The following is a 26,472-nucleotide window of genomic DNA, read 5'->3' on the forward strand; positions in this document are numbered from 1 at the left end:
CTAAGCATGCTGATACTACAAGCTGAAGTGAGTATAAGTAAAAATATTCTTTTTGCTTTCTTGTCTTTAGATTTATAAATGCTTAATTGCATCACAGATATTGCCTTTTACTCTATGTATTTCTCTAAAATTTTGGTTTCTACCTCACAAGTTATACTGCTCTTTCAAAAATCGACTCTAAACTCACACTGGGTCCTGATTAAGGCATTTAACATAAGTTTCAAGACCAAGATTGCACTGCATGGCAGTACCATACCCAGGACAACACATTTAGAGGCTATGCCTAATATCCTTAAATTCGGCATGTATGTAGAATGAGCTTTTAATGCCACTGACATCAACGCAGACTGTTCACTTTTGGTAGCTCACTTCATCTATAACGGTAATTTTACAATGGGCAAATGCCATCACCTCTTGATTCAATTGGCTATACGTGTACCATGATGAAATATTACGAAATCTGAACTAGTAATATATGTATGGAACGAAGATGCAATGGATCCTTCGATGATATTGATGTATACTGATCCTGTTACCGCCTGCCGATTGCTCGTATTTGTTACGACTCCAATGTAATACCAATAGAGGTATATAATTGCTCCTAATGTTTTGGTAACTTCTGGTAACAGGTGCAATAGTGCAAGAACCTTCTACATGAAGATCTCTTGGAATAGAGTTTTGCAAAGCTTACAGCTCCTTTTGAATCAGCTCGACTTTATGAGTAAGCTCATATCTAATATATATACTGTAAAACATTCAAAATAAAGAGCATAGCGCGTCTAATTCAACACTTGATAGCATTGATTTATGGGGGGGTTTACCGTAGCGAAGCAAAGGTACAAAACCATAGTATTCAAGCAGCAAATTCGATTTCTTATTTCCATTATTATCAAGTTTACCAACAACAAAACGCATCAAAATTTGCATGAATTAGCTTTACCAAAACTAATATACCTCCTATTTGGATTAGAAGTTTCACAGGCTGCAGAACAGCCCTTCCAGTAAATTGCAGCTACCAAAGTTGTGATTTATGCCGTATAAATAGACTCTATAAAGCAATACATAACCAAATTTGACAGCTTTCAAGCCTTCATATCTTGACATGTTGGCAATTATGAGCCACCGGAATGACGCCAAACAATTGTACTTGAGTAGTAGTAACTTCCTGACACCTTTGCTCAACTTTTTGAAGACCTAAAAAACATGGCCAAAAATCGACCAAAAATCATGAGGGGTACCTCATGGTTTTCATTGAAAATCAAACGATCGCATTTTTCACCTTGAAAATGAAGACTTTTACTATGGTATATATCAAATCAAAATGTTTCTCTCGATCCAAAGCAGCCTCTAAAACCACTTTTATGAGGTTTTCATATGCAACATATAGCTATTTTCGCTGAAAACCTGATTTTAAATTTTATTAAATTGCTCAATGATTTCAGTCAAAACACTTATTACAGTTAGCACCATTGGAAGCGCCTTGAAAAGTACTTCAAGAATGCATTAGGAAACGTAGGGTGATCTTCACAATTTATATAGTCGGATATCATAGAATAGATTTTTTTTTTTTTTTAAATTGTGTTTATTGATTGAGCCGCGTACACTAAGAGTAATAGGTCAGAGTGAAGAGGCGGGTGCAATTGAGAAATGAAAAAAATATAAATATAAATGGAAACTAAACTAAACTAACAAAAGGAACTATCTAACTATCTAAATTACAAGAGGGAATGGATTTGATCTTCATCCACTGTCTGTCGGACAGTGGAGTGGATATGTACCAGAATCGCCTCAGGGACAAAGATATAGAATAGATTTAAGAAGTCGAAAAAAGGCAATATCTGTCCAATCTTGAACAGAAAAAATAAGCTGAGTTTCAATTGATTTTAGCAGCGGGTGGCATTGCTGCTGGCTGACCTAAATGCCTTTCTGATGATGACAACGATGATTGCGATGCTGATTGAATGGGGATCATGGAATTGAAAAGGCAATCGCTTAGCGCAAATACTTTTTTGGGGGAGAGTTGCCTCATAAAGATGTCTTTTGCAGTGACGATATCCCAGAAAAATCGCTGTAGATCTTTTACAAGTCCTGTATTTACTTATGACCAGCTTTATGTCGCCATCTTATTAAGAGCATCAGCAGCAGTGAATAATATGACAATTCTATTATCAGAAAATGGCGATTGTGATGTACAAATGCTGCATAAAACCTGTATTTTCTTTCATATCGCCTCAATAATAGACTTTGTTTGATATCAGTGTAAGCAAAAAGGATGCTGAGGGAGATACTTCCTGTCCTCCTCCTGACTCTGGTATAACCTTTCTTTTACTAACTAATAGTTGGTTGTTTAAAACCTAATTGATATACCAAAATGTTAGAATATCTGATTTAAAATATCTTAGGTGAGAGCTCGCAGGGCGACGCCGACATCGAGCGTAGCGAGATAGATCGGCTAGTGGATTGATCAACAAAATGATGGCCCTAATGTTTCAAATGTAGACAGTTGGAGAAAGAGAGTTGTACTGAAGCATCAAGTCAAACGAAGAACTTTACATCTAATAGGCATTCACAAAGACTACAAACATTTATTGCGCGCAATACGTCGCAGAAAGCAAAAATCTAATAATGGAAGAGCACCTTGGTTGGGGAGGCCGCCATCTATTTCATTTTCAAACTGTATTTTGTGTTGCCACTTCAATTACAATGTTTGCAAGAAAGCTGGTTACACTGCTTGTTTTGTAATAGTAACCTGGGACAAGTCATAGAACATCCACTCTTCTTTCCATTGAAATACTGATTAATTTTCTTTGCATGCAGCTAAAAGATCTGCTACAAGTACCTATCGGTTGAATTCATCTAAAATTCACTTTTAAAACCAAATTCGTTCGACACGCTTCGTACGGCCATTGCGTTTAGTTGGTCTTGAAGGAGTGAATCAGCATAAGGAGCCGAATATATGCCTACAAGGCATCTCTGCTATCACAACAATCAAAACAAAAAAATGTGGCTATGCAATCTCGGTGTTCTTTTCCAACGAAGAATCAGAACAAAACAAGAAGGCATTCTCTTTAATGTTGCACAAAATACATTTATGCTACGGCAAGTGCCTTGAAATGACACTTGATTTGGTGTTTATACAACAAATTTGTAAGAAACTGTTGTTCAAAACTGTAACAGTTTTCAGGCCCAATATCTTTTGCCCCATTTCCAAAGAACTTTAAATAGAATATATCTCCCTTGGCTCGGTGCATTCTTCCACTGCCTCACAAAGATCAAATCTAGAATCCTTTTCCATTGGAGGAGTAGGACATGGTGCAAATGAATTATTCTAGCAAACGCACGCTATAGATCAAAACTACCTTTTCCCGAATAGCACAAAAAAAGTTAAAAACATGTGTATAAAAAGACGAGCATTTTCGTACCTCTTTGCTTTATTAAATCAACATTTCATACTTGCACTCCTCTGCATTTCATCAAAAATGAAGTTATCTTTCTCGCTGGCTCTTTTGGTTTCTGCTGCTATCAGCGTTCAGGCTGCTGCTACCCCTGTCAAGGCATCTGGTACCTGTATTTCCGGTTCTTCAGGCAAGGGAAATGGTGATGGCTATTACGGCTATTGTTGCCAGAGTTCCGATGACTGTTGGGAGAGCTGCAAGAGCGGTGTGTGCAATGGTCCTGCTTTGTCTAGTCAGACCTCAGCTCCTCCTCTCTCTACTGAAACGCTTGGCCCCTGTCTCCCTGGTGCCAAAGGAAAGCGCAATGGCGACGGATATTTGGGGTACTGTTGTTCATCTTCGGATGACTGTGTCGAAAGCTGCAAGAGCGGTGTGTGCAATGGCCCACGTAAGCCAAACGACCCACCTGCAGGTTTAGCTTGCCGTGCTGGCTATGCCGGTTTAAACAATGGACAAGGACCTGCCACAGCTTGCTGTTATTCGTCAGACGACTGTAAGGAGAGCTGTGTTAATGGAAGATGCAACTAGGAGTATCCTACTCCTTCATTTTCGCTTTCAAGCATTGAACACAATCACAGTTACAAGAATCAGCAAATAAGTCATACACATAAACGCATTAAACATCACAATTCATAATAAATTCAAAACTGGTGCTCATTATTTGATTTTTTTCATTTGCATTGCTACGGTGATACAACCATACTTTATTCCCAACCAAATGATTGCTAGCAGTTGTACAGTAGCTCATCACAGATCTTGTGTCTACTGAATTAACATAGGAAAAAAAGCTTATTCTTATTGGCTCATCAAGCAAAAGCATGTGAATCATTTATTCTGAAGGATGTTGATAATGGCTTATATTAAACTAAATGAGGGCATCTGCACGCTTGGTGAATTTGACTTGATACTCTTTGGGCAATACAGTAAGGCCAGCATTCTTTGCATCATCAATATCAGGATAGTTTCCAGGAATAACAGGCTCAATAAAGCATCTGGCAAACACCTGAACAAAAGCATAAAAGATCTCGACCTCAGCCTACGTATATTGCAATGAGTACTCAATCATCAACTCGACATTTGACAACGACTTACCAAGTAAATGCCCGGACAGATGCGTCGTCCCCACCCAAAGTTATATGTGTCTCTTTGCTCGATGCTACCATTTGCTGAGGCCTGCATTGTCTTGAGATTATCCATGAATCTTTCAGGAATGAACTCAAATGGGTTTTCATAACGCTCAGCGTTAGTGTGCATACTACCCATAGTAGAAATAATAATACAATCTTTTGGAAGCAAGTAACCATCAACAATAACTAGTATTGTAATAAAAGAAATGTCAGTGCTTAGATTCAATACTGGCACAATGTTATTGCCACTTACTGTCTTTATCAGTTGTATGAGAGACACCAAATGGAGTTGTGGGCCTGTATCTCATGCTTTCTTTCATGACTGAAATACAGAGAGGGATTTCGTCTCTTTCACTGAAATCAGGAACGCGACCGTGAGTTTTGATAAAGTTGTCGATTTCAGCAGACACTCTCTTTTGAAGATCAGGGTAGCGACACAAGATAGCATAGGTCCATGACATGGTAACAGAGATAGTATCAGTACCAGCAGCAATCAAATCAGCTAAATACAAGCAGATGAATACGTTGAATGCTGACGAGATTTTTAGCACTTACACATGAAAACAAGCCTTTCCTCATCGTCCATAACAAATCCATTTTCTCCCAAGGATTTGATGACATTGGGACCTTCCTTGTTGAAGGCTTCCTTGATCAGTTTACGATAAACAGGGTTTCTCTTATTGTTGATAAAGTTCTTCATCTTGACTTGAGTGCCGATAAAGTAGTCTATGATAGAGAGAGCAGGCAGAAAATTGGGCAAATCATTGTCCAAACTAGCAAGTTTCATAGTGTACTCAACCTATACAGAGCAATGAGTGACATATCTACAAACGCAGTTGAATGATACATACCATATGTGCCAAGGATTTAAATTCAGGATCATCCACACTGTCAAAGCGTCTCCCAAAGCCAGCATTGAAAATGACATTCAAAGCGAAGAGTTCAAGCTGTTTCAAAGGATCAACGCTGCCCTTGGTCTCGGTGGTATTGATCAATCGGTTTGCAAAATCAGATGATTCTTTGCGAATAGAATCCATATAGTTCTTTTCAATCACCTTGGGTGCAAGCACTGAGAGAGCAGCTGATCTGGCCTTCTTCCAGCTAGTGGTGGGCTGTGAAAATGCGATACCTCTACAATAGACGTTAGAGGCAAACGCGCATTGTATATAAAAAAAGTAGCAAGCACTTACTTTCCCTTGAAACTGTAATATTCATATGAGTATGTGTTATATGCGCGCAAGGAGGTATTGACACCATGGGTCACAAAAATTTTGTGAGCCAAGATAGGATCGCTGAGCGATATCCAATCTTGACATCCCATCTTGACGTTGATAATAGGGCCCAATTCTCGATGCCAATCAGATATAGTTCTATCAGGCAAATCACCCAAAGAAAACATGTGGCCTACATATGGGTAGCAAGATCCTGGAACAGGAATGTCCCTGAGCCCTAATTCTCTCTTCTTCCTATTGCGGTTGCTAGTTGAGATCAGTCGATAGGATGCGTACAAGAGTGTAGTGGCAGCGGCAATGCTGACAATAGGCACTGCTTTATCATGCTTGAAGCGCTGAGGCACGTCGAGAGATTGGATAAATTTGGTAACTTGCTCCATACTATGCTAACCAGTAAAGAAAAGTGAAAGAGAGATGAATAAAAGAAGGGCCGGTAGACTTTAGCTTAAGATAAGATATATCAACCTCTTGCACATGTCTCTCTGTTCTACAAATCAATCTGGTTTTCTACTCCTCAGTTTAGATCTCTCTGTAACTACCATTGCTTGATGATCCCTTAAAAACATGCGCACAAGTAATTTCGGACATCTAAACAAAGGAGTCATTGCTGAGATCTGTGTTCATCACAAGCTTACCAGAAAGGTTGTTTAAAGGCTCGTCTTCCATAAATCAAGGGTAATTTATGCGCAAATTGCCTACGCTATAAACATCACGTTGGAGCATGGATGCTTTGTGCACTCTTATGATAATGACCTTGCTTGACTATATGTATTTCGCTTTAGCTTTTCATGTTGTTGTACATAACATCGCATCTTTAATTGATGGTATGACTAGCATGGCATATGCTCGGATGATGGGATCTTTGCTAAGCCGCTCAAGTTTGTACATTTTCTGGATAGTCGCCAAGAGCCATATTGTTGGAAAAAGGGAGTTGACAGTGGCCGAAAGCGCAGACTCTCAAACCACGCTTATGTTATCAAATATTTATCCCTAAAGAATCAGGCACAACGCTGAGAAAGTGTGTTGATCTGTTACACCATTCGAGCTCTAATTTATTATATTTGTAATATATGTTGCGTAGCTACACATTTATATAGCAAAAATACACAAACGAACATAGATTTGTATCTGCATGCTCTTCAAGCAGTATTTGCAATTGGGTTTAGTTGTATGAAACAGAGCTCTTTTGTGGTACAATCGCAAATTTGTGAGGCCTGGGGCTCGAAATAATACTGCAGCTAGCGAAATCGATACCTGGCGACTGTGCTATACTATTTGAATCAACTACAGGTTGACAGCATACTTCCATTGCCTCCAACTATTCAAAAATACGCAAATCACAGCGAAAACTGAATACACTTGAGCAGCGTTTTCTCGTGTTATAAGCCGTTTGGACTGTCAGAATCGTGCCAGATAATTGCTCTCGCTTGGCATTTCCTTCTTGATGTCTTTGCTCAACTTTTTTTTGAGACCCAAAAATCATCGACCAAAATCGACCAAAAACCATGAGGGGTACCTCATGAAAATTCTTGAAAATTAAACGATCGCATTTTTAGCCTCCAAAATGAAGACTTTTACTATGGTATGTAGTAAATCAAAATGTTTCTATCGATCCAGGGCATCATCAGAAGCTACTTTTGTGACACCTTGATATCCAAAATTTCAACATTTTGGTCAAAAACGTCATTTCATAAATTGCAATATTACTCAATAAGTTTATTCAAAAAAAACTCATTATACATGGCACCATTAGATGCGCCTTTAAAAGTACTTTTAGAAAGCTTAAGACAGCATTTGATAATCATCACAGTTTATATAGTCGATTCTTGCAAAATAGATGGACCAAGTCGAAATTGATCAAGATTTAACCAATCCATATCAGAAATTTGACGGAGGTTTAATCAGTTTTGGCTGGTAGTGGCAAAATAATGCCTATTATTATTATCTCAATCTTAGGACAATCATCTTGGGTTTATCTCTTTCCATTACTCCATCACAGATAATAAAGTATCTTTTCTATTCTTTTCGTTCAGTTGAGCTTTTAAAATTACGAATGAAAAATCAGAGCTATTCATAGACGTTTGTTGATAGCTGATAGGGTTAGTTGTCTAGATGCTAGGCGGTATCAAGTATTGAAAGGTAACATTATTCTGTTGAACTTATACCGTATTCATAGACTCATGCAGACTCAATAAACTGCAATTATTTTTTCGTAGCTTGCAAGTTTTTGCCAACTACAGACAGACAAACAACGGGAGACAAAAGGAAGAATCCCCTACATTCAACGAAATAGACTGTAGTGCTTCTGTAGCTTTCAAAGATGAGCCATCTTCCACCTTCTTCAACTCATTGATTCAAAAATAATTGCTCGACATTTACTTCAAGCTCCAAGATGGCAGTAAGCATCGATTGAACTAAATTAGACGATACAAACCAACAGCTTAAAATTTATTATGAGTGATGACTATAAAGACACATCTAAACAACTTGGTAACGACCAGATCCACCGGGCCCTCCGCCTCTTGCTTCTGCTTCCATTTGTGCAGCTGTTGCCTCGACCAAAATACGCTTGATTTCATTCTTTGCCTTTTCAACCACCATCTCTGAATCACCTTCGATGAACAAGTACAATTTACGTTCATTGCCAGTGGGTTGTTTACCAGGAGGAAAGAAGGAACCACGAGTTGTGATGGCTGCACCAGAGACTTCGGTGATTTGATTGATTTGTTCCTATAGTTTTTTTGCAAAACAATTAGCTTCCTGTGTACAGCTACTGTATAATAATGAGTTCCCTTACCTTGTTTGTCACTCTCCATCTTGCCTTTTGAGGGTAATCGTTGATTGTAATTTCCTCAGCATAAACAGGTCGAGTTTCACCATCCTCAGTGATCATTTGACTTCCAGCAGCACCACCAAGAGCATTGATACGAGCAGCAACCATGGCAGCAGCCTTTTTAGCAGCAATAGCAGCAGCCGACAAACCAGCATCTTCTTTACCATTTGTATCCTTCTTGGAATCAGCTTCCAGTGCGGTTTTAGCGGCGGCAGCAGCAGCAGAGGCAGCAGCAGTGATACCAGGCGCAACGACATTACTCTCAAGCTCAATCTCTTCCTCATCAGATTCATCTTCATTGCCGCCATAGGCCTTCTTTTGAAATCGCTTGACAAGATCTCGATCTTTATCCAGTCTCTCAAGGCCCTTACCACCAAAACCAGAGCCAGAAGCACGTTCCTTGCCTTCTTTGACCTTGTTCTGGAAAGATTCAGAAAGTGCTTGAAGGTCTGGAGGAATTTCTTGACCACTAAGCCTCAATGCCTTACAAATATCCATGGCGTAACGGTCTTGATCTGGTGTGATGAATGTGTATGCGGTACCTTTGTTGCCAGCGCGACCTGTACGGCCCACACGATGCACGTAGTCTTCCATGTGGTTGGGGCATTCGTAGTTAATCACAACCTTTAAGTTCTTAACATCTAAACCACGAGCAGCAACAGAGGTAGCGATCAGAACATTGGTGACACCAGACTTGAAGTCTGCAATGGTGCTGTCTCTGTCGGCTTGATCTTTACCACCGTGCAAAGACTGGCAGGGATAACCACGGCGCATCAGGTCCCTCAGTAAGTTATCAGCTGCTTCATGACGATCCACAAAAATAAGAGCACTGGCACCTTCTTCGCCAAAGTTATTGTACAGCTCACCCAAGATTTCCAATAGTCTTACAAACTTGGTATCCTCTTCTCTTACTTCTACAATTTGATTTACATCATCACAGACGACACTGCGACCACCCACAGTGATTTCCAGAGGTTTCTTGAGCACTTTACGAGCCAATGCTTCCATCTGACGAGGGAAAGTAGCAGAGAACAGCACCGTTTGGCGACTGGGACGCACGTTATTGACGATTTTCATGACCTGAGGCTCAAAACCCATATCAAACATACGATCGGCTTCATCCATGACCAAATAAGTGACACGACGAAGGTTGGTGACACGGCCAGAGTTAGCACAAAGAAGATCAATCATGCGACCAGGCGTGCACACAATAATCTCACAACCACGCTTGAGGTCTGCAATTTGATCCTTGATAGGACTACCACCATAGGCGCACACAGCTCTTAAGTTGAGAATCTTCAAAAAGGGTTTGCATTCTCTGTGAATCTGTGTGGCTAATTCACGGGTTGGTGTCATGATGATGGCAATAGGGCCCTCACCTGCTTCTAGTGGCCGTTGATCCTTGATATGACGGAACATGGGCAACAGGAATGCAATGGTTTTACCAGAACCAGTCTTTGCGACACCAATGACATCTCGGCCGTTCATAATGGCAGGGATAGCTTGTGCTTGAATCGAGGTGGGCTTCTCATATTTCAGTTTGCGGATGACTTCAAGACAGCCAGCAGGCAGGCCACAATGAGTCCATTTGGTGATGGGCTTAGGACAATGGACACCACGAATCTTGATGCCATCCAACTCGATACGCAATAATTCCACCTGTTCCTGTGTCATTTCCTTCAATTCTGGTGGCTCAATGTAGAAATCTTTGCGGAAGAATTCATAGTCCATCTTGCTGTGGTCCACTGGTGCAATGTCCTTTCTCTTGACCTTCTTAGCAGCCAATCTACAGTGTAAATAAGGCATTAGCTTATGCTCAAGTCAATGAAAGTATGTCCAACTTACGCTAAAATGTCTTCAGGATCACTTCCAATGTCTTCGTCATCAGCGGCATTGGCTTCTTTTGAGGGAACATCCTCATCATCGTCTTCCACAATGGAGCCTCTTCTTTTGTTGCTAGCATTGTTTTTCATTTCCACCATTCTCTTCTTATCTTCTTCATTGATTTTTCTCGTTTCAGCATGGACGTCAAGCATGTAGGCTTCCAATGGATCAATGTCCTCAGAGTCTTTCATCTCTGTATCAACAGGCTCGGGTGTAGCAGTTTTTTTATCAGTCTCCATGGCTTCTGCAGCAGGTGTGGCAGTGGTAGCAGCAGCAGCAGAAGGGGGTGCAGACTTTTTCATTGTCATCATTGATTTACCCAGACCGAAACCCATTCGCATAGCATTTTTAGGCTTGGTGGACTTGTTGGACATCAAGAAGGTCTTTTTCGGCTTTGACAGGATAGAGTCGTCGTCTTTATGGTCATCCGTTTTGGACTGCAGTGGTTTGAAGGTTCTTTCAGCTTCTTCAGCAGCTTTGGCAGCCTCTGCTTCTGCTTCCTTCTTCTTTTCATCACCATCCACATCCATGCCATGATCATCGTCTGATTCAGAATCATCATCAAAACTCCACTTCTTGCCGTTTGCCTCTGATCCTTGGTTGGCGTGTTCTTGTTGAGCTGCCTCTTCCATGTCAGCATCTTCTTTGGCACCAGATTCAGCATCTTCCTTAGCTGCTGCTTCAGCGGCTGCTTTTCTCATGGCGGCAAATTGCTGGAGCAGTTGAGGTTCCTGTTTGGGAGCTTGGTTCTTTTCTGCTTCTTCACGTTGTTGCTTCTCCAAGGCTTCCTTCTGTTCTTGCTTGAGGCGCAACTCTTCAGCTTCTTTTTGTGCTGCAGCGATGGCGAGTTTCTTCTTTTCTTCTTCATCTTGCTGCAATACTGCCTTCTTTTTAGCTTCTTCCTCCTCTTTCAATCGCTTGGCCTCCTTCCATTTACGGACCCTCTCTTGCTTCTTTCGCAATGCCTCGTCAGCATCCGTGGTAGTTGCAGTAGCAGTGATGGAAGACGATGTTAAGTTGGGCGTAGCAGGTGAGTCTAGGGACGAGCTAGCAGTAGTAGTAGTAGGCTTCTGTGCATGTCATTTAGTACGCTGAATATGATCAAATGTAATAGGAAACACTTACTGTGTGAGTCTCTAATGCAGACACTGCTGAAGAGTTGCCTACAGCATCTTTTCTTGGTGTTGGCTCACGTGAAGAGGTTCTTTTATCATTAACACTTACATTATCGTAATGACGGCGAGACGAGGACGAAGAAGAATGGTACGCTCTGTCGTCATAACGAGAATCATCATGGCGGGCATCTTCATAACGAGAAGAGCGATGATGGCGGTGTGAAGAGGAACGATGTCTATCACGAGAACGACTTCTGTCTCTGTAAGAGTGTCTTTGTCTTTTGCTACTACTGCCCCCAGGGGATGGACTTCTATGTCTACTGCCAGAACGGTGGTGAGAAGCCATTGTTTTGTTTGTTGATGAAAAAGAGAAAAAAAAAAAAAAATCCTTCAGAATGTACAGATATACGTCCGAATTAGATAACCGCAGTCGTCATTGCCTCATGTAGTAGTCTAGTCTGGTCCACTTCCATGACTAATGAAACCTGGTATCACAACGCTTTTTATTTCAAATATAAACATCTAAGTTTCTTGTAGATTCTTGACAATAAAAGGGTGGTGCATAATGTTCCTTAGCGGCAAACGGTCTCCAGAGTTGTATTTGAGAAGCTATCATGATACATGTTAGATGAGTCAATTGACTTGCATAGAGCCACCTACCTTGCTGATGAGATCGGCTGCATCCTTACTGACATACTTTGGAAAGTGGAGTTCCACATTTCGAATGCGCTCATAAGTAATCGCACTGCTCACATCGTCATTTTCAGCCTGTTTCTCCTCGAATGGTGGGCTACCGACAATCAGTTCATACAGCAGAATGCCTAGGGACCAAATGTCTACGTTTTTATCATGCACTCTTCCTTCTACCATCTCAGGAGGCAAGTAATCCAACGTGCCGCATAAAGTGCCTCTCCTATTACTGTCGCAGCAATGAGTTTCTCAAAGCAATTCTCAACATGTGTGCAATATCACTCACTTGAGTCTCTCAGTCCTCACTGACCATCCGAAATCCCCTATTTTGATTTCGCCATTGCGGCCCAACATGAGGTTTTCTGGTTTGATATCACGGTGAATGACTTGGTTATTGTGTAAATATGCCAAAGCATCGACCATTTGTGCAATGTACTGGGTTCATCCAATGTGAGTGACGCATCCTCTAGTTGGGTATTGTTTGCTCTCTTACCTTTGCTGCCTCTTCCTCTGTGAATCTGATTCTTTTTCGTAGCTCATCATACAGGGCGCCATTCGCTGCGTACTCGAGTATGATGAAAATGCGGCTGTCATCATGAAAGTATCCATAAAGACCTAGTATATTGGGATGTCTAATGTGAGAGGCATTAGATGCATGGATCAAGCGCAATCTTGCACATCTAACTTTACCTCAGATGGCCCTGGATATCGATCTCACGTTCTAGTTGCTTCTGAATGCCCATATCCTTTATTTGCTGCTTGTACATGACCTTGAGCGCAACAATTATTTTTCTTGATTTCTCTCTTGCAAGAAAAACGCTGCCAAAATTGCCTTTTCCTAAATCCCTAGCAATCTCAAAGTCTTCTAAAGTCCAATGTTTTATATCTCTAATAGAAGCGCTGAGTGTCGCTTTCTCTCCTGCTCGTTTTCATTATGATTTCTTACGGTTGCTTGTCTCCATTTCGTAGTAGCGGCTTTCGAGTAGTCGTTGTATTCGATCTCTGTGTTGTCCTTGCTGGAGTTAATGTTGACTTCAAGGCGTCTGTTAAACGTTTTGGTGTGGGCTTAGTGCCATTTCGTGCTTCCTCAGATTGCTTCTTGTTGTCATATGATTTGAAAGGCTTTGTTCTGGGAATGCCATGCCCTCCAAGGTTGTCATTCGACTTTATGTTATCATTTGAAGTCTATAAAGTATTAGCAAAGGCCTTCATTTTGACCATCTTATAAGAACCTACCTTTTTCTTAATTTTGCTAAGAAATCTATGTGGGAATCCTGCCGTCGACATTGAACAAGGTGGTATATAATTATGTGAGATACGAAAGAATGAAAAAGTACAAGAAAGAGTAGCCACAGAGTATCATTCTGAACAATTTTTCAAAGTCAAATGTGGATTCGCCCTTTCAAAGCACACCTCATCGTAGCACCATTACAACTTTGATAGTGTCACTGAATGCCAATGATGCATTACAGAAAACAAGCAATCCATGTGCTGAAAGTATTGTGTGTATATACAGGCTTCAAAATTGCCTAGTTCTCTTCTCGATCCATGAATAAGCAAACAATTGAAAAAATCAATCGCTGATCCCGAGCGATTGTTTACAATCCCAAGTACTTCCTTTATCCTTGCTCTTCTTCTCCTTTTGACTCTCTCCCTTACCCTTTGATTGGTCTCTGCAACTACCAGCGAGAAAAAAAAAACAGCACAAAAATATAAAAATGAAGAAAAAGGTTCAGGAACATGTATTATCTGCATCGTACGGGGTCTTAATCCCGCATCAGAAACACGGACCATGTTAAATATACATCAGCACCTTCCTATATGTCGCCATAATTTTGTATCACCATGATCTTTCGATTTGGCGGCACTTTCTTAGACAATACCTCGCGCGAAACTGCGCAAATGTCTTACCTAAGCCTAAATTTTTAAAACTTTTGTCATTACCACATCTAGACCAGGGCATTTTTTTTTTATTATTTTTATTTCTTGTTATGAGAAGAGAGTAGTTGTTTCTATAGTTTAGAAGCTGTTGATTGGTATCCTGATTTGAGAAGAAAAGTTTAATTATATGACGCTTTATCAGTAGATATACAAGTTTTGGCAGGTATAGTCTTTGCCAACTTATAGTAGTTGAGTTAATCAGATGCATTCGATCAAGGTGTCGACTGGTATCATTATATTAATCCCATCATCGGATTTTGCGCTGAATATCACGAAATGCTTGAAATCTTCGCGAAATGGTATTCATCCCTTATAGTTACTTAAAATCATCAATCACAACCCGATGAAATCTATGCTCGCTTGATTGAACAACACATTATGATGATGATGATGATGATAGCATTGATTGACCTTAGGAACTTCCCACAAAATATTGGATTTACATCATCATTAGAGGCTTCAACATAAAACATCTTTCAAAACACTAATAGAGAGTTTTATAGAGCACCAATTATACATCTTATATATACCATTTTTCCTCCTGTTGTTGCCATTATCAACACAAAATCAATGCCTTGAAAGTAACGCTCTGTTGCCAAAGAATCAGATGAAGCTATCAAATAGCAATAAGCACTAGAAATACTGCTCATCGTGTTGGATGGCATAATGCATTCGTTTCATAAGTATTAAAAACTGAATAATGGCTGGATTTGCACTATTTTTTGGGATACCATTCTGTAAAACAATACCCACAACGGTGGATTTGACTCCTTTTTGATGCTCTATGCTGATACCAACTAGAACAACGCCTAAACGGGTAGACATCATACTTACATTACATCTTACTGCTCAAAAATATGCAAAACACAGCATAATCTGGATGTATTTAGGAAGATATCTCTCGAGTAAGATGCCGTTTTAGATTGTCAGAATAGCGCCAAAAAATTGCTCTCATCTGGCACTTACTTATTGACACCTTTGTCCAACTTTTTGGGGATCAAAAAAAAACATGGCCAAAATTCGACCGAAAAGCATGAGGCACCCCTCATGGTTTTCATAAAAAATCAAACGATCGCGTTTTTGACCTTCAAAACGAAGACTTTTACTATGTTATGATATTAATTCAAAATGCTTCTCTCGATCCAAAGCAACCTCTGAAACTTTGTTTATGAGAACTTCATATGCAAAATTTCAACATTTTTGTAGATAAAGAGTTTCCATAAATTGCGATATTACTTAATAAGTTTATTCAGAAAAGTTAGTATAGTTGGTACCATTAGATACGCCTTCAAAAGTACTCCAAGAAAGCTTAAGAGAAGTTAGTGAAACCATCACAATTCATATAGTCGAATCTTGCAAAATAGTTCAATCAAGTCGACGATGGTCAAACGTTAGCCAATCTGGATAAAAAAAAAAAAAAAAAAAAAAAAAAAAAAAGGCGAAGAGTTAATCGAGATTTGGCTACTGGTTGTTGGTGGCAAATTGGACCATCATGCTCTTTATAAAAGACATCGATGCTGCCGGAAGCTCATAAAAAGAGGGTTGCTACGGGAAAACATCATGGCTGTGCCTGACAACAGATAGCAGCGGTTAACTCAGGTATCCAATAAATATTAGCAATATTGATTCTAATTTATATGCTTTATTTGACTAGCTCATCTTTTTTGATGAAAATCCTTACACTAATTTGGTAGAATAGGAACATGAAATACTGTGTTAATCCATAAGGGAATGAAGTAGGCTTTATGGTTTTAGTATAATTGTCGTTTGATTAAAAGGTTGGACATGCATAAATAGAATGATGCGCCCACTTACTGGTGCGCATCGAAATAGATGGAGTGCTGGCAATTGTTGAAAATATACTGCACATGCATTTTAACAATAGCCCATCAGATCTTATTATCACTTGCAAGCACCTCAACACTTCAGGAGATTCTCTATATTTGCTTTTTCTGGAAGATCCAACTTACGACCATTTGTCCGTGTCTATGTCATTCGAAATCGACTAATGTAGACTTCTTAGCTTCCTACTATTATAGAGGAATTCTTTATAACTGTAGGTTTGACTCTGTCGTGATGCTCCAAGTCTATATCCGCAAGAGCAATTTATATACGGGCAGACAGCATATTTGCCATACACCTTACTCAAAATTATGCAAAACACAGCAAGATTTGGGTACAATTGAGCAGTAGTGATTTCTCTTGTTAAATACCATTTTAAACTGTCAGATGATACTGTATAGCTACAGGGCTTTTTTTTTATTGCACTCACGTTTTTCTTTTGATACCAAAACGCCTAAAATGATGGATCTGTGGATCTATTTTTCCTGACACATGGCTTACAAATAATCTCACCATCGCCTATTTCCTGGTATAAGCCTAATTAAGGTTTATTAATATCAATCCTATCAATGCATCTAAACGTATTACCTGTAAGTCTAGCAGATAAAAGCTTGTTGCACCTCGAGCATTGGAAATGCAGAGGATGGTAATCACGTCCAAAAGCACTATGGCATCGGCCCTGTATTGTGGTTTGACATTTATGGCAGGTCTTGGTCTGTGATTCTGCTGTATTCTCCGTGATGCAGATAGTATCAGGTACCGGTTTTGAGCTCTTTGGCGACGCCAGTAAATCCAAACTCGGCAGTGGTTTCAGTGGTTTAGCCTTAGGTAGACTAATCTTCTTTTTCAAGCTTGTTTGCTGATGATAGTGCTCCTCGCAGTACGGCTTACCTCCCTTGATCAAAAACGTGGACGATGCAAATGTGCTACCGCAATCAGCACATACAAAGCACTCTTTATGCCATTCACCACCCAATGCCACCAAGAAATCCCCTGTAATCGTCTCTTCACATCCTCTGCAAGCCTTTCCAAACTGTTTGTAGTAATCCGCTTCACAGTAGGCATGTCCTCCATGTTCCAAAAAGTTGGTTTCCTCATCGAATGGTTTACCGCATTCTCTACAAAAGAAGTGGCCAGCATGGTATGTCTTTCCCAGTGCTGAAATGGAATGCTCTTCAATTGGTGTTTTACAAAAATCACATCGAGGGCTGAACAATTCGTGATAGTCAAGAGCGCAGTAAGGTAAACTGTCCTTCTCATAGAATGCAATATGCTCCAGATTTTGATGGCATGCTTGACACTTGAAGCAGCGTGGATGCCAATGTTTGCCGGATGTCGTAATCGCTTGACCGCTCAATGGTTCCTCACATCCACCACATCGAATACCAAAATACATCGAGTTGTATAATGCGCTCTTTTTCTTTTGCTGAGCATGTGTAGCGTTTTGCTCTTGATCATCATCATCGTCCGAAAACCCTCCAGGAACACAAATAGTAGGGATGACAGGTAATGGAGCTTTGCTTTTGTGAACATTCTTTTCTTCTTCTTCTTCGTCGTCAGAGTAGCCAGGAGCAGAAATGGAGGGTATAGGCGGCAAGTCATCTTTGCGAATTGTGTATATGGATGCACTGGTAGTATTCTCATCTTCATCGTCCGAGTATCCAGGTGCTGATATCTGAGGAATTGGCGGTAAATCATCAGGTACTTTGCTAGTTGGTCTTCTTGAGGTATCTTCTAAATTATAATCATCGTCATCGTCATCGTCTTCTTCGTCAGAAGAGATGGTGATATCATGTACACTCATTCGTCTCGACAAGGTCAAATCTCGGAGTATGTCCTCATCATTCACATCGTCATCTTCATCATTGTCATCGTCAGACGAGTAACGGTTCAAGGGCGATTGATATACAGGATTTACCGGCTTACTAGCACTTGCTTTGGGCGCTGGAGTAGGTGGTGTTGGCTTTCGACGTATGGAGACATTCGAATGGGCTATTATTTTGGTGGATGAAGAAGGCGCAGGTGAAGGCGGGATGAAATTGTCCAGCGGCAATTCCGTCTTTGAGGGCTTTCTTCCCAACTGTGGTTTTGGAGCTGGATACACATATGGCTGCGATGGAGGCTGAGGGGTAAATTGAGTTCTCGGTGTAGGCACTCTCACTTCAATTGGCTTGCGTGGTTGCCTTGGAGTATACGAGTATGGATACATGGGCGACTGCTGAATGGGCCTTGGTCCTCTTAATGACTGATGTCCACCATTGTTGCCACTGTTTTGACTGTTGTTGTAATAATCATAACAGACGTCAGATTGCATACTATTTAAGCTTTTTTGGAAACTAAGGGAATAAAGAGATGAGAAAAGAAACCGAGAGGGAAAACGAAATCTATTTGATTATTTTGTCGAAAATAAGGCAAATCAAAACATTTGCCTCATTTAGGCAATGATACCCCTTTTTCCTGCTCCTTGTGTCACCTGCTAGTTGATACTCAGTGAGGTAGGTTTCTCGCATGATGCAAGTAATGCAACGCACAGTGTCAATTGTCGTTGCTTACGTGAATCTACACAAACCCGAAAATATTGGTGATTGATATTGGATATAACATTATTGTTTATTCATATACATTCCGTATCTAAATAAATGACAAAAAAAAAGGAAATTTTGGTTTCAATGAATGAAAAGAGGTTGTGGATAGATGATATAGAGGATTCCCAACCAATAAATAAGTAATTTAAAGCTTAGCCTTAGCAGGTTCAACCTGGTTATTAAGAGCTTCATAGAGTTCAGCAATCTTGGCTTCGTAGTGCTTCTTGGCTTGAGGACGCTTGACCTTGAAAGTAGGAGTCAAGAGATCGTTTTCAACAGCAAAAGGCTCTGATTCTAAATACAAGGCCTTGGCTTGTTCGAAACCACGCAATTCAGCCTTCTTACCGACCTTGGTCATTTGATCCAAAACCAAGACAACCACCTCGGGAGCCTTACATAATTCAGCAAAGCTCAACTTCTTGGCATGCACTTGAGGTAACTTGGCTTGAACGATAGCAGCCAAAGTATCGGGATCAGGGACGACGATAGCAACCAAAGAGCTTTGCAATGAATCACCGTGCAAATAGATTTGGCCAATGACAGGGTCCTTTGCATAGATGTTTTCAATCTTTTCAGGGGCAATGTATTCACCTTGAGCCAACTTGAAAATGTTCTTTTTGCGATCAATGATGACAATGCTGCCACGCTCGTTGATCATACCAACATCACCAGTGTGGAACCAACCCTCCTCATCAATAGCCTCTTTGGTCTTTTCCTCATCCTTGTAATATCCCTTGAAAACGTTAGGACCACGGATACAAATTTCACCACGAGGATAGGGATCAGTAGAGAGGTAGTTCATTTCAGGGACATCCACTAACTTAACTTCGTTACATGTGAAGGGAGCGCCAATGTGGCCAGCCTTGAATTCGTTGGGATAATGGATGGTGGAAGCAGCACAGGTTTCAGTGGCACCGTAGCCTTCACGGATATCGCAGCAGAGAGCAACACGGAGGAATTGCATGACATCCTTACCAATGGGAGCGGAACCAGTAACCATGATACGAACATGTCCACCAAGAGCACTCTTGACCTTGTTAAAGATCAAACGATCCCAGAAGGGATGAGTATAACCCTTACCAGCTTCGAGATTAGCCAACTTTGTAGCAATACCACGGCGAGCCAAAGCGCCGGTAGCACCAGGAGCATTTACGGTGGAGGCAACAATCTTACCATAAACACGATTCAGGAGACGTGGTACAGTAGCGAAAATGGTAGGCTTCATTTCTTGGATATCCTCGACCAAGAGGTTCATGTCACCAGCAAAGTAGCCCAAGCGACCACCAATACAGAGACACAACATATCGCATACACGGCCAAAGATGTGAGCGAGAGGCAAGTAAGAGATACTAGAGTCCTCAGCAGTACCACCGAAACTTTGATAACTGGCAGACAATGCAGAGACAAAGTTACCGTGGGTCAACATGGCGCCCTGAAGTTAACAAGCAAGATGATCACATGTTAATTCTTCCACTTCTTTTTTTTTTTCCCCACATGAAATAAAATAGAGTTTACCTTTGGCATACCAGTTGTACCACTGGTGTACATGATACAAGCTAAATCCTCTGACTTGGGATAGTTGTAGGAGCGTCTGTTCTTCTTGCCCAACTCCTCGATAAAGTTGAAATCGACCAAATTCACGTTCTTTTCAGCAGCCCAAGCCTTGATAATGTCACTCTTGGAGGCAACACCAGGACGAGCTACCTCCTCAATGGAGTCCATAGAGATGATGGTCTTGAGATTAGGCAATTTGTGTCTTAATTTCAAAAGGTCGGCAATGTGATCTCCAGAACAAACAACGGTTTCGAGTTCAGCATGGTTGACAACGAATTCGACAGTGTCAGGACCCAGTGTATCGTAGAGGGCGACAGTGTAAAGAGAGTAGGAAGCACAGCCCAAATCAGTGATGGTCCACTCAGGACGATTGATTGACCAGATACCGATAGGGATGTTGGAGGTGCGAGTGTCGTTCATGGTGTGGTTCAAATAGTTCAAGAGACCAGAGCCAAAATTGGTGATTCTATGGCTCACCTGACGATAGGTTTGCCAGACATAAGGGCCACGCTCGCCAGTTTGAGCGTTCTTTACTGAGCGCACACCGAGACATGGGCGATCCTTTGAGGTTTTCAAACCTATATGCATCAATTAGCTCTACGGTAAGATTTGGAATGTGCTGTTTGTGTGTGTTACCATTGTTAAACACATCAATCATGGATTTCACTTTGGGCGAGAAGGATGCCTCAACAACGGGACGTTGAGCATTACGATAGATGCCTAAATTAAGTATATGAGTATTTCATGGCTTTTTGACGTAGAAGACATAGCCATGTAAAGCCTATTTACGATGACTAAACGCTGGCATTTGTGTAATAGCAAGCTGATTTACCTGTTTGACCAGGACTTCTGCTTCCAGGAACTTCGTAGGTTTGCTTTTCCAAGGTGAATTTGCCCATTTTTCTTGCAATTGATTTCTATTAAATTGTGGGGATAAAGAGGAAAAAGAAGAAAAGGGAGAACAAATAAAACGACCATTGTATTTATAAGGTGTGTAACTGAAAGAATACGATAAGTCAGCAGAATAACATTTTGTGGAGGCCGCCGTTTAAATGGCGTGTGAAGCTTCAACATTGTCACATGGAGTCCAATCAGACACCAACGAATTACTTTGATTCATAGCAGACTATTCCATCATATCCACTAGATGATAGAATAGTATTCGTATGCCATCAGCCATGAAAACCTGTACTTGCCGTGAACGCACAGTCCTTAATCGGTGTCAAATGTCAAGCTAGATCACTCAATTCATAGCCAGGGGGGGGGGGTAAAACCATTTATGCCCGGAAAAAAAAATCTAGATAGCCCATTAGTAAAATGATATCGTTGGTCGATCCAGTTTTCTAGGCCGCGCATTTTAGTGGCTCTCGCTTGACGTTTTTCATCATAATCGCAACACTGGCTCTAGTCACTTTTCTCTTTAGCAATTTATAATGTAAATCACATTGATAGAGTTTGTGTGCCTGTGAATTACCATTGGGAAGTCCTACTGTAAATACTACATTTAAATGGGCTTCAAATCATCAAATGTCGCTTCTTGTACATTGCATGTCCTTCCATGCGAATGTATGTCGATTTGAAAGCACCTTCAAGACTTGAGTATAAACTTGAGTACAGCAAACATTCTTGTAAATCGAGAATCCCTCTCGTAACTTATTATCGCAATGTTTGTATACCGAAGCATTTCATTATCGCCACACCAACATAAACACGTAGTGATGCTGTACATTGATATCCAAATCCAAAGCATCTCCTGGCTTTGACGCTATAGAACAGATGATGTAAGAGGAAATCAGAATGAACCTATAAGCATCTCTTCGTAATTGACATTCAAACACTGACACGATATGCAAATGTTCGAGTTCAAAAACAAAAACAAAAAAAGGGCTTTGAGTACCAACAGACTCCTTTGCATGCCAACAATTCATGCCGTTCAAGTTACCGATACAATGTCCTCCAAATGCATCGAGATGCCAGATGTTGTACACATTAAATCTCTCTGTGTTGATCCCTAATTAGGGTCCTATCTACCACCATGTTTGTCATTCTGCTTTTTGAGAATGCTCTTCCATCCTATTTTTCCCTCGTATCTTACTCCTATGTAATGGTAGTGATTAGAAACTGGTTGGATGCTCTGCTCCTAAAAATATATAGTGTTCTCCTTTGCTAAAGAACAATGTTATATGTATGTAAATAAGAAAGAACTCTTTGAATTAAAAATGAAATTCATGCCAACTACATGCACGTATGTTGACAATTGCACTTTTCACTTGGCTTGGTTACATTTTAAAATCTGATGAGGCCATCTTCAAAATAGAGTGATTTGCTGGGTAAATCATACTTGCTGGCATTGAGTATCAAGTCTAAGCTTGATAGGCGCTTGTCATGCTAAATGGCACAGATCATACGCTTTGGTTTTCACAATCGAAACTAGCACTAGACATCAAAAAATGGTTGCATGAATCCGATGTGCAATGTATGAATTTTAATACAAGGTGTCATTTGGATGCATTTATCTGGTATCCAACTGCAAACGTGCAAGAACGAGATGGCTAATATGATATGTATATCGTTTCAAATGCCATGTCTAATGCGTTAGCATTGTATTTAGCACAAATATGTCAAAGCGAGCATGAATAGGCTACGTTTATTGGTCAAATGTAGCGTTAGATGTTTGATTTAGTAATCAATCCAGTGACTGTACCGAGAAAAAAAACTTCCAGCACAATTACCCGCGTAGCTACAGAAAAAGGTTTTTCACTCAATTCTTTAATTCAACACACATCACACTATAATGTAAGAAAAGTAATTGCACGCTGCATTAGAGAATCAAGATACTGATGTTCTGGTCATCTAATTATTAGGGGTCGTCACTGTCAACTCGTCATGGGGCCTGCTGGAAGTGGCAAGGTATGTGAACATTTGGAGAGCATGAAGCTGGAGAGATTGACACTGTGCTTTATACAAAAAGTCTACATACTGTGCAACCATGATGACACACTGCCAAACAGCTGGAAGAAAGGTTCATTTAGTCAATCTGGATCCTGCTGCCGAGAATTTCGAATACGAGCCCACGATTGATATCAGAGAGCTCATTACATTGGAAGATGTGATGGAGGAATTGGACTATGGACCCAACGGTGGCTTGATCTATTGCTTAGAGTAAGCAGCATACCACTGGATCGCAGCTGCAGTGAACTGATGGTAGATATACTAGGTTTTTGATGAACAATGTCGACTGGCTCGAAGAGGAGATTGGTACATTTGACGATGATTACTTGATCATTGATTGTCCCGGTCAAATTGAATTATACACCCATTTTCCCATTATGAGACGTCTTTGCGAGACACTTGGTCGTCTGAACATGTCAGTCTGCGGTGTCTACTGTCTGGAATCACAATTTATCGAGGACAAAAGCAAGTACTTTTCTGGTGTTTTGAGTGCCATGAGTGCCATGGTCAATTTAGAGATTCCTCACATCAACGTCATGACCAAGATGGATTTAATCGAGGGAGATTATGGAAACAAACCCATTGAAGAAGATGATGATGACGAGGATGACGCCGAGACAGCTGCAGAAAAGAAGAGACGTAGACAAAAGAGAAGAAGAAGACTGATGGAGAAGGCTATGACAGATCGTGAGATGGATAGATACTTGGAACCTGATCCAATGTTGATGACAGAGGAAGCTGATACAGTGCTTAATGGAGAGGAACCCAGCCCAAGGAGCCTAAAATTCCAAGCATTGAATCAAGCCATTGTACAATTGATTGATGATTACAGCATGGTACGCTTTATACCACTTAATATTACAGACGAAGATTCTGTTGAATACGTATTATCGCACGTTGATAACTCGATGCAATACGGCGAAGATTTGGAGCCAAAGGTAAATTAATATACTTGCATATCGATTTAGTTCTTTTTACTCAAATGCATTGATTTTAGGAACCTGACGATGTGCCAGAATACGAGTAGAAAAAAGTGTGTATCATAATAAAAATCGAGCAAAAGGAGTCTACAGCTATGCTTATTAGGAGGGAGAAACAGAGCAATTGAGGAATAAAGCGGAGGGGGAGATCATTTCGTTTTTACGTATATTTTCGAGTACCAGAATAAAGGAGATGGCTGGGAAAAAAGGGAGCAAACTCTGGAAGAGAGAGAGAGAGCGAGACAGAGGGGGAGGGGGAGGAAATGTTCATATATATATATAATGCGCACAAAAGAGGGGAGATGGTCCACATTTCGAAAAAAGAGCTCTTTCTTTCCTTTTTTTCATTTTTCTTGTTTTCTTGTAAATACTATATATACCTTATCCACAAGCAAAGGCACCTACACATACGATGAACTACTTTTCTCATGATGGCGATGATGACATGTCGTTGGCAGACATGATGTCCATGAAAATCAATGTCTCTTCACCCAATGCTAGTGACAAAAAGGTAATTTTCTGGGTCGGTTTTCTATACTTTGCTTTTCTTCAATTACCATGTATGGTGTTTCAATGCTATTTTTATGCAAACTTATTTTGAACAGTTTTTCCTTGAGAAAAGAGAGAGGGAGAGAGAGAGAGAGAGAGAGAGAGAGACAGAGATAAAGCCATGGGATTACAATTTGAGTGTGTAATATGGGTCATGGGGGATCTCTATTTTTATATATAACTAGGCAATTTGATTCTGCCTATTTGTTCTGTCTTTCTTACCTGCTTTCATTACATTTTAAAAAGATGGACACCAATGCCATGTGGACTGATTGGTCTTACCAAAATGAGCTCTACCATCAACAACTGCAGTCAAGTTACTACCAATTGCAGTACCTTCAGCAGCAGCAAATGATGATGATGATGCGAAATAGCACAAGCAGTAGGAGATCATCCACTGTGTCATCCACCAGCAGCAATGCCAGTAGATATCGCCCCTCGCTATCTTATCAACCATCACCTTCCACTTCGAATTCAAGCGTAAAGCATCGTTCCGAGCCTGCCAAGAGAACCACGGTTACACCTATCAATACATCCAGTTCAAATAGAATGTCTCCTTCGTCCACATCATCTACCCCAACTACTCCTAATTCAATTGAGCTGCCAAAGAGAAGACAATCATTGGGCAAACGAATCAAGAAAGTGTTTGGTATGACAGAGCATGGCACTGCTGTAGCAGACAAGAGACAAGCCGGTGAATTGCCGAAATTAAAACCTGTAGATACCTCTTTTTCGGCTTCTCCATCCTCCACGACCAAAAGCAAAGGTAAGCTGACGATACCAAGATAAAAATACATGATGTCTCATGCCATTGTCATCTGAATAGGTCGCTCATCATCGTCGTCGTACACGACATCATTCCCATCTCCATCATTCATGGCACACAACACAAGTTTACCTGCTTCACCCAATTCAAGCATTTCATCTAGATACAACCACCATCAGCGTCGCTCTCGACCTCCACCCTTCGCAGCAGTAGAACAGCTGCCATCCCCTGCTGCTTCCACTGTCTCCACCACCACCTGCTCCTCCAATACTGATTCCTCCATCACAACAAATAGTAGTAAAAAATCACTCTCATTTAATCCTGTCATCAAATTGCATGAAACGTTTTCTGCACAGGAGTATGATCGTCGATGTGATACAGGCGCTACTTGTCAAAAGTTGACACCTGTTTTAGCTTTGAAAATCAAGGAGGAACTGAACAATTTCAAGCTGAATGATATGTTTGTCCATATGGACAGTCGACAGAATACTCATTTTTTCATGTAAGAAAAAAAAAAAAAACTATTATACGAACCAGCATAATTTATCACATTTGCACACACACACTTTTTCTAATAGCAATACACCTTCCTTTTTCCATTCGTTTTCACCTTCAATTATATTTTTGTTCATATATAAAATTTCAAGTATGATAATCGCTTTTTCAAATGGCGGGAGGTATTGCTAAACGCTTGTTCGTGCACTCAGATGCTGTCTCTTGGAACAGTTTTATCCATACGGAGGCCTTCCATAGCTTGTTGAGTATACCTTGGATGCATGTTCCTGATTATTTCTGTTATTGTGATTTATAAAAGAGGCGTTAAAAATATGATACACTTACATCAAATTAGATTGCTATTTAAAAAGGAGTGCTTCCGATGAATCATAAATCAATAAATTAAAATTTATTACGAATGCTTCCTCTAAATGCTCCAAGCTCGGCTCTATGCGCGCAAAAATCGATGAAT

General features: G+C 40.5%; 8 protein-coding genes across 8 annotated transcripts; 3 read left to right on the forward strand and 5 right to left on the reverse strand.

The window, feature by feature from the left end:
* Positions 1-3,479: 3,479 nt before the first annotated feature.
* Positions 3,480-3,983, forward strand: ATC70_007003 (Cyclin domain-containing protein; the record flags this gene model as incomplete). The annotated part of the gene is made up of 1 exon (XM_064826269.1): positions 3,480-3,983. One exon carries the CDS (start codon positions 3,480-3,482, stop codon positions 3,981-3,983), a length of 504 nt encoding a protein of 167 aa, XP_064676367.1.
* A 337-nt stretch (positions 3,984-4,320) lies between these two features.
* Positions 4,321-6,194, reverse strand: ATC70_007004 (OPT superfamily small oligopeptide transporter; the record flags this gene model as incomplete). The annotated part of the gene is made up of 6 exons (XM_064826270.1): positions 4,321-4,491; positions 4,548-4,768; positions 4,836-5,084; positions 5,138-5,381; positions 5,434-5,713; positions 5,773-6,194. 6 exons carry the CDS (start codon positions 6,192-6,194, stop codon positions 4,321-4,323), a joined length of 1,587 nt encoding a protein of 528 aa, XP_064676368.1.
* Positions 6,195-8,292: 2,098 nt separating this feature from the next.
* NMD2 (mRNA decay protein) lies at positions 8,293-11,992 on the reverse strand (the record flags this gene model as incomplete). The annotated part of the gene is made up of 4 exons (XM_064826271.1): positions 8,293-8,544; positions 8,612-10,433; positions 10,493-11,601; positions 11,657-11,992. 4 exons carry the CDS (start codon positions 11,990-11,992, stop codon positions 8,293-8,295), a joined length of 3,519 nt encoding a protein of 1,172 aa, XP_064676369.1.
* A 176-nt stretch (positions 11,993-12,168) lies between these two features.
* Positions 12,169-13,623, reverse strand: YPT52_2 (GTP-binding protein of the rab/ypt; the record flags this gene model as incomplete). The annotated part of the gene is made up of 7 exons (XM_064826272.1): positions 12,169-12,255; positions 12,307-12,565; positions 12,623-12,771; positions 12,830-12,968; positions 13,027-13,224; positions 13,283-13,521; positions 13,573-13,623. The coding sequence occupies 7 exons, from the start codon at positions 13,621-13,623 to the stop codon at positions 12,169-12,171; spliced, it is 1,122 nt and encodes a 373-aa protein (XP_064676370.1).
* A 2,950-nt stretch (positions 13,624-16,573) lies between these two features.
* On the reverse strand, positions 16,574-18,433 carry NRG1_3 (transcriptional repressor; the record flags this gene model as incomplete). The annotated part of the gene is made up of 2 exons (XM_064826273.1): positions 16,574-16,656; positions 16,708-18,433. 2 exons carry the CDS (start codon positions 18,431-18,433, stop codon positions 16,574-16,576), a joined length of 1,809 nt encoding a protein of 602 aa, XP_064676371.1.
* A 416-nt stretch (positions 18,434-18,849) lies between these two features.
* On the reverse strand, positions 18,850-21,157 carry ATC70_007008 (uncharacterized protein; the record flags this gene model as incomplete). Its single annotated transcript, XM_064826274.1, has 4 exons — positions 18,850-20,136; positions 20,220-20,836; positions 20,895-20,978; positions 21,091-21,157. 4 exons carry the CDS (start codon positions 21,155-21,157, stop codon positions 18,850-18,852), a joined length of 2,055 nt encoding a protein of 684 aa, XP_064676372.1.
* A 1,987-nt stretch (positions 21,158-23,144) lies between these two features.
* ATC70_007009 (uncharacterized protein) lies at positions 23,145-24,237 on the forward strand (the record flags this gene model as incomplete). The annotated part of the gene is made up of 4 exons (XM_064826275.1): positions 23,145-23,168; positions 23,230-23,420; positions 23,476-24,148; positions 24,208-24,237. The coding sequence occupies 4 exons, from the start codon at positions 23,145-23,147 to the stop codon at positions 24,235-24,237; spliced, it is 918 nt and encodes a 305-aa protein (XP_064676373.1).
* A 748-nt stretch (positions 24,238-24,985) lies between these two features.
* Positions 24,986-26,011, forward strand: CDK5 (cyclin-dependent kinase 5; the record flags this gene model as incomplete). The annotated part of the gene is made up of 2 exons (XM_064826276.1): positions 24,986-25,505; positions 25,566-26,011. The coding sequence occupies 2 exons, from the start codon at positions 24,986-24,988 to the stop codon at positions 26,009-26,011; spliced, it is 966 nt and encodes a 321-aa protein (XP_064676374.1).
* Between the last annotated feature and the right edge of the window lie 461 nt (positions 26,012-26,472).

Source organism: Mucor velutinosus (genome assembly GCF_035048745.1).
Source record: "Mucor velutinosus strain NIH1002 chromosome Unknown tig00001549, whole genome shotgun sequence".
NCBI lineage: Eukaryota > Fungi > Mucoromycota > Mucoromycetes > Mucorales > Mucoraceae > Mucor > Mucor velutinosus.